We start from the raw sequence: 8,307 nt of genomic DNA on the forward strand, positions 1-8,307 counted from the left end.
ATAATAATTTGATCTAAGTAAGAGTTTTTTTCTTCCCGATTTGTAAAAACCTTACGTGATCGAAAAAATGAATATTAGTTTTGAACTCTGCGTAACTGAAAGAGTTTTTTTCTTCCCGATTTGTAAAAAACCTTACGTGATCGAAAAAAATGAATATTAGTTTTGAACTCTGCGTAACTGAATTATGAAAAATCTGTTATTTAATCCAAAACAACTTTTATGAAGTTTAAATTCGCAGGCCTGTGTTATTTGTTCCGGACGTTTTACTCCAGTAATAACAGTATATTTTGTGATATATTTTATTCATTTGTTTACAGTTATATTCCCTACTGTTCCAGTGATACGTGGAGCGGAGCATCACCAGCCACTAGTAATGGTATATTTATTCAGTTGTAAAATTTGCTCATACCGTAGTAATGGTATATTTATTCAGTTGTAAAGTTTGCTCATACCGTAGTAATGGTATATTTATTCAGTTTTAAAGATTGCTCTACCGTAGTAATGGTATATTTATTCAGTTGTAAAGTTTGCTCATACCGTAGTAATGGTATATTTATTCAGTTGTAAAGTTTGCTCATACCGTAGTAATGGTATATTTATTAACTTGTAAAACCAGTTCCGATATTTCTACTTGTATATATATTATTTATCATGTTTGAAATTTTACGACTTTTTACTTTGTTATAGTATAGGTTTGTTTGGGTTTTGTTTATTACACATATTGTTCAAAACAATGTGCATTATTTAGCGTATAAGAAACCCGAAAAGTTAAATTTATGAAATGCCATGGTTATTTTTTGTCTTGGAGGACTGTAAATATAACTTCCTCTTTTTTCAGATGCGTTTGCATTTTTGGGAGCTCAGATAATACTTGAAGTTATCAAAGATTTGTTACCTAGAGGACTTTCTGATGGAGACGTGTTGCTCTTGGCAGGCAGTAGGTGTGTGATAAGATCCCATAAATCGATTAACAAGTTAATAAGATGAATCACAAGAATTGCGATAAATTAAACCGAAGAATGTAATTTTTGATATAAAATTAAATTATTGAAAACATTTTGTTATTTGACTGTTCGATACTTCAGTGTGTTTCTTGACGAACTTTGATATCATTTGTACGGTGTTATTGGAGAAAGAAAAGTTCATCTGTAATTATTACTGAACAATCACTATGATAGTTTCTTAATTTTGTTATCCGGTGTGTATCTTTGTCATTTATTGGTTATTTTTGATACTTAATGAACACATTAACTTATTATTACGTAAATAAGTATTACATACCATTACTGGGTTGATCGCATCTTCTTGAATTTATATTGTATTGAGTGTAATACTTTCTACAGATGATTAATGATATTATCCTCTTTGTCTTGTCTCACTGAACATATTCATGATTATAATAGTTGTTTTCTAACTATACGAGTTTTATTTAAGTAACATTGATGTTTCTCTGTCCTTCCATTTCAATTATTAGTTGATTTCGTCTAGTATTTGCATATTATTCAACGTAATAGCCTCACATGTTTTTATAGATAACTGCTTTTTGAATTTTTTTTTACATCCACACTCGATCAATTTCAAATATTTTTTTGTTTTAGTGCTGGTGGCGCTGGTGTTTTAGTTAACCTGGACCGCGTAGCAGACACGTTGAAATCACTAAACGCTGGAGTGGAGGTTAGAGGTCTTGTTGACTCTGGCTGGTTCCTGGACAACGAGCCCTACAAGCCAATGGAGTGTTTTGATCCACATACCTGTGCTCCAGTTGAGGCTATTAAACAGGGCATTAGGTCAGACCACAAATTTTATTGTACCAGCATTTTATATACACGTTCTTCATTTGAGGATATTAAACAGGGCATTGGCCCTGTTTAATATCCTCAAATGAAGAACGTGTATGTAAAATGTTGGTACAATAAAATTTGTGGTCATCTAATGTCCTGTTTAATATCCTCAAATGAAGAACATGAATATGAAATGTTAATACCACAGCATTTGTGGTCTCATCATCAGATGAGACCACAAATGCTGTAGTATTAACACTTCATGTTCATGTTCTTCATTTAAGAATATTCAACAGGACTTTAGATGAGACCACAAATGCTGTAGTATTAACACTTCATGTTCATGTTCTTCATTTAAGGATATTCAACAGGACTTTAGATGAAACCACAAATGCTGTAGTGTTAACATTTCATATTCATTTTCTTCATTTTAGGATATTAAATAGGGCATTAGGTGAGACCACAAATGCTGTAGTATTAACATTTCATATAGTTGTTGTTTATTTGTGAATATTAGATAGGGCATTAAACGAGACAATAAGTTCTACTGTAAGGACATTAGACTGACAGCACTCATGCATATTTTCAATAAACATCGCGACACCAATGTTTCCACATGGAAAATAACGTTATTTGTATAATGTTAAAAAACAACACCATACATTCTATATGTTTCGATGGACAACATGATCCATTATCTTCAGGAGACATAGAAGGATACCTGGGATTCGTTTATGTACTAGAGTAAATGATGTACTTGTACAATTAATATATTGTACAGTGGCGCAGTTTACAAAATGGAATTCCGTGGCGCCTGGAACCAAATCTCTAATCAAAATCATCATTTTATTTCTAACAATCACTAATGACCCTGCTATATTCGTTTTTTAAATTCACCTCTTTAAATAATTTCACATTGTCCTAATCAATGAGATGTGAAGAGTTCGCCACATATTCAGCCAAGGCTGTATAATTCCTTTTCAATTTAGTAACTGCATTTGTATGTTCTTTTATTCTAAACTTCAAATTTCTGCACGTCTTCCACTATAATTTAAACCCAACTACATGAAATTTTATATATTCTTCATTTATCTTTTAGTTCAATTTTTAACTTTCAATCGATTAATAATATTAATTAATTATGTTAACATTAATTAACATAATGAAAACACTACTCGTTTGTGGTAACAAACATATTCTTGCTCTACTTTTCTTTTTGGTTGTTTGTAACTTAGTACACTCAAATATTTGTAATTTATTACAATATTTGCTATAAATTCTAACTATGATATTACGTTTATACCCTCTATCAATCGTTATATAATTTAAATAATTTAATTCCTATTTAACATCTTTATTATATTTGAATAGAGATGTTTAAACATTTGTTTAACAACAAGTAAATGACTCGAATGGTCTATTCTTTCATTGGGGGTATATTTTGAGCCAAACTAGTTTCGGAGAATTCCACTCCTCCTTAATAATCCTAAACACTACCACCAACAAAAATAACACACCAAACCAAGCCTTTATAGTAGTGAGGTATGGAGAATCGAAATGGTGTATTTAAGCATTTTACACTCACAGAAAAGTATAGGTATTTGAAGAACTTGTAGCATTTCGCCACAATTTAATTCTTCGTATTGTTATCCGACAGTGGGCAGCTAGTACATAATTGAATAGAGTTGTTTAACAACAAGTAAAAGCTTGGAACGGTCTATTCTTTCATTGGGTGTGTGTCTTCAGCCAGACTAGAATGATGGGTTTATTTTTTGTGTAAAACACTTAAATACACCATTTCGATTTTCAATAAATGAACAGTCGTGTATGAAAACGAGGACATTTCTTGTGACAATGGGTGACAAGTTTGTGTCGTGGTGTTTATTGAAATTCTGCTGTATTAACATTATACATGCATGTTCTCCATTTAGGTGAGACCTCAAATGCTGTGGTACTAGCGTTTCACATACATGTTCTTGATGTGAGGATATTAAACAGGGCACTAGATGAGACTACAAGTTTTGAGGTACCAACATCTCATATATATATATATAAAAGAACATGTATTTGAAACGCTAGTACCACAGCATTTAGGTTTCTCACACAATGCCACATTCAATATCCTCACTTGAAGCAGATATATGGGCATTGTTGGTACATCAGAATTTATTGTCTAGTTGAATACCCTGTTTAGTATCTTCAAACGAAGAATAATTTGAGGATATTAAACAGGGCAATAGTGGGGCAGGAAATTGTACCGTACCAATATTTTATATACACGTTCTTCATTTGATGAAATTAAATAGTGCCTTAGGCCATACTGTAAATGTTGTTATGTCAACACTTATCACACATGTTCTTGAGTTTAGAGTATTAAGTGCACCAACAATGCATATGCATGTTGTTCGTTTGAGAATATTAAACAAGGTATTAAGTTAGACTATAAATGCTGTAGTGCCAACATTTATGACCCATGTTCTTCGATATTAATCAGGGCATTAGGTTAGACCACAAATGCTGTCGTACCAACATTTTACACACATATTCTTCATTTGAGGATATTAAAAAAGGGGGATTGGATGAGACCATAAATTCCGCTGTATTAACATTTTCTACAACGTATACTTTCATTCATACTTCTTCAACAACATCAATTATATTGCGGAACTGAAATTTAGAATTTAGTCAAGCCAACAGCTGCTCAAAAAATCAAATAAAAACATGACATACAGAATCATAGTAGAGGTGGATTTAATACTTTGGATAATACATCGTCTTGTCTTTTTTCAAGTAACTATACATCTTTCTTTACTCCGATAAAATCGTTCTGTTTTACTCAAGCTACAAAATAATATAAATTTAGGTATCTAGTGGGCCGATATTGTTGCAAGTTACTGAGGTATTAATAATCATACAAAAGTTACAGGTTACCTTGTATACAAATATTTTATTCTCTACAATCATTTATTTCAGTATGTTTAGCTTATGGGTAGATTTTCCACAATTAAATTGTTATTATTTATAAATGAATATATTTGTGGCTTCAACAATTTGACAAAAACAAAAGATATCATGACTATCTTCTAAACAATATTAAACTGTAACTTCCTAGATATTATCGTGTCATATCCAAAAAAAAATATTTTCAGGATTATATCAGTGTTCTATCTTGAATATCTTACTTATTAATAAAAACTTCGTCCTCTTTTATGCAATAGGGAAGAAAAGTTGAAATACCTTTCATTGATAATTCGTTCAGACGAAAACATCGAGAAGAGTCTGTATTAACACAACAAAGATAGGAATTTCACGTCAATTGATATATCTATACTTTGTTCTCATGTTAGATCTTCTTTTCTGTTCTTCCTAGACTGTGGAATGGCCAAGTTCCAGAACGATGTAAGGCTGATTACGATCCTGAAGAACACTGGAGGTGTTATTTTGGTTATAGAATCTACCGGACTCTAAAAAGTAGGTCAGACTTTTCGATTCTAAGACCTCAATGGATAGATATCCAACTAAGTGAACTACGCATAACTAATTTTGAATATAGATATCCAACTAAGTGAACTACGTATTACTAATTTTGGATATAGATATCCAACTACGTGAACTACGCATTACCAGTTCTGTTTTCTCCATAAGTTGGTAAAATGTATTTAAATAGTCTCTTATGAGTATTTTATCAAGTACTTGGAAACAACTATATATGAAAAAGCGGTTATTTTTTGATGGTAGACAGAAGTTTATCAAATACTTAAGGGCAGGTCCGGATTAAGGTCTTGAGGGGTTAAATTTTGTAGGGGGGCCTCGTTATTGAAGTTCATTAATAAATCGAATATAACTCAACACTATTTATTAATTACAAAGAAAAGCGATGGGTAAATAATATTGAAAAGTCATAATTTCTAATATTTGTTAAAGTAATGACAAAGAAGTTAGTTGTTTCATAGCCACGCAAGTATTTATGAAAAGAACAAGTTGTAAGAACATGTTAATGAAGAATTATAAAATAATAGATTTATATGAAACGACTAAACTCACTTTTTTTCAAAGAGACACATTTTCCAACAGATTATTTTCATGAGGCATACAGTTTTTCACTGTTCATGAGGCATACAGTTTTTCACTGTTCATGAGGCATACAGTTTTTCACTGTTCATGAGGCATATAATTTTTCACTGTTCATGAGGCATACAGTTTTTCACTGTTCATGAGGCATACAGTTTTTCACTGTTCATGAGGCATATAGTTTTTCACTGTTTTTTCTTCGTCGGGGTCCCTTCGATTTCGCCTCTTACCCCCCCCCCCCAGTCCGGCCCTGCGTAAGAACAACAATAATAAAAAAGAAAATAGATAAACTATAAAATGATATCTGATAATTCGTTATATTCATCCAGCACCAGTATTCGTGTTCCAGTGGCTGTTTGATGAAGCCCAGATGACAGCGGATAATGTGGTTGCTCCAGCGACCAAAGCCCAATGGGACTATATACACAACATGGGCAAAGAACTGAGGAGAACTCTGCAAAACGTGTCGTAAGAATATAAATATGTTACTTTATTTTTTCTTGAGGGAAAAATGCAGACAATTTTGATTTTGTGGTTCAACTGAAGTTATCTACGAGTGTTGGTGTTAATTATTTTTATATGATAAGTTAATCCCTGAAATAACTATATCTGTGCATTATTCGAGTTAATTGTATTAATCTTACTTTTCTTCTATTTAAAGTAATATCAAACTATAATATCCTGGACCCTAGTTTCAGCATTCTGATTGTGAGCAGTTGGAATTAGCACTTGTAGAAAATATTCAGATATCATAAAGGTTATGTTGTAAAATCAATAAAAGTTAAACCTAAGCTTTGTTATACTGTTACATGTCTATGATTCAACAATAAAGACTGTTTCACTGGAAACTTGGACTTATTAAAAGTTGTATATCATTAGCATTGTCTATGAGGTGACTATTAAATATCAGAATGTCGCTGTCTATAGTAAACAATATTATTGGATCTTAATTCGATTGTATTATTGCTGTGTTTCAATATACGAGTTTTCAGTGATCTTATAGTTAGACCACCACAGCCTTTATTACAGCGAGGAAAGAAATGTTTAAGTATGAATTTTACCTTTCACATTAAGGATATTTCAAATCCATGGTTTTAAAACAAGTTTTGATTTAATCTGTAGATACACTTATAATCTTTTCAATTTCTTGTTTAAGCTATTTCTATATACTGCTAAATGAGGAAAATACAAGTAACATAACATCGTCATTTTTTATTTTGTTTAAAGAATAAACATATGAAAATGGTTGGGGATGTTTTAAATAATAGGCGTTAAAATATGGATTTTATGGCTGAAGAAAAACCCGATTCACAATATCCAATTATGGACACCAGGATAATAATAAAAAAGGATATTGTTTGAAGTTTCCAAGGTACTCCCATTGGCTTCTACCTCCATTATGAAATTTTTGTTAAAATGGCAATTTTGAAAATAATTCAATTTGCTTTTAATTCATAGTTTATAAAATGTATTCTTCTTTTATGATAAATGATGTTCTTTCTCAGAACCTCTAAGGTATGAACACAAGTGTAACAACCTAGTGTACTATGGTCTCCTATTACTCTCATTATGATGTCAACACAAGTGTAACAACCTAGTGTACTATGGTCTCCTATTACTCTCATTATGATGTCAACACAAGTGTAACAACCTAGTGTACTATGGTCTCCTATTACTCTCATTATGATGTAAACACAAGTGTAACAACCTAGTGTACTATGGTCTCCTGTTACTCTCATTATGATGTGAAAATTGTAATAACCTAGTGCCTTATGGTCTCCTGTTACTTTCATTATGATGTGAACACAATTGTAACAACCTAGTGTACAATGGTCTCCTGTTTTACCATACTTAGCGGTGGGTAGCCTAAAAAGGAAACTGAAAACAATCACAAAGCATGCGTAGACACTGATTGAATTCATTCTTATTTTTAAATAACAGCTAAGGCTTACACATTTTCTTAATTTGAAGTACAAGACACTTTTTATTAAGTGTTTATGTGTTTATCTGTCCTTAACACAATATCCCAATGTTTCTGATAGTTATCAGTACACCTGTCCTTAACACAAGATCCCAATGTTTCAGTTATTTATCAGTACACCTGTCTTTAACACAAGATCCCAATGTATCTGTTATTTATCAGTACACCTGTCCTTAACACAAGATCTCAATTTTTCTGTTATTTATCTGTACACCTGTCTTTAACACAAGATCCCAATGTATCTGTTATTTATCAGTACACCTGTCCTTAACACAAGATCTCAATTTTTCTGTTATTTATCTGTACACCTGTCTTTAACACAAGATCCCAATGTATCTGTTATTTATCAGTACACCTGTCCTTAACACAAGATCTCAATTTTTCTGTTATTTATCTGTACACCTGTCTTTAACGCAAGATCCCAATGTATATGTTATTTATAAGTACACCTGTCTTTAACGCAAGATCCCAACG

At 31.8% G+C, this 8,307-nt stretch overlaps 1 protein-coding gene across 1 annotated transcript in view; it reads left to right on the forward strand.

The window, feature by feature from the left end:
- The window catches only part of LOC106463762 (palmitoleoyl-protein carboxylesterase NOTUM-like), an 87,957-nt gene extending 81,633 nt beyond the window's left edge, over positions 1–6,324 (forward strand). The window contains exons 6-10 of the mRNA XM_022391350.1: positions 318–376; positions 839–941; positions 1,599–1,787; positions 5,152–5,252; positions 6,182–6,324. Coding sequence (XP_022247058.1) covers positions 318–376; positions 839–941; positions 1,599–1,787; positions 5,152–5,252; positions 6,182–6,324 — 595 coding nt within the window. The remainder of the gene's footprint in view (positions 1–317; positions 377–838; positions 942–1,598; positions 1,788–5,151; positions 5,253–6,181) is intronic.
- The last annotated feature ends 1,983 nt before the right edge of the window (positions 6,325–8,307 follow it).

Source organism: Limulus polyphemus, unplaced genomic scaffold, assembly GCF_000517525.1.
Source record: "Limulus polyphemus unplaced genomic scaffold, Limulus_polyphemus-2.1.2 Scaffold1476, whole genome shotgun sequence".
In the NCBI taxonomy this organism is placed as follows: Eukaryota; Metazoa; Arthropoda; class Merostomata; order Xiphosura; family Limulidae; genus Limulus; species Limulus polyphemus.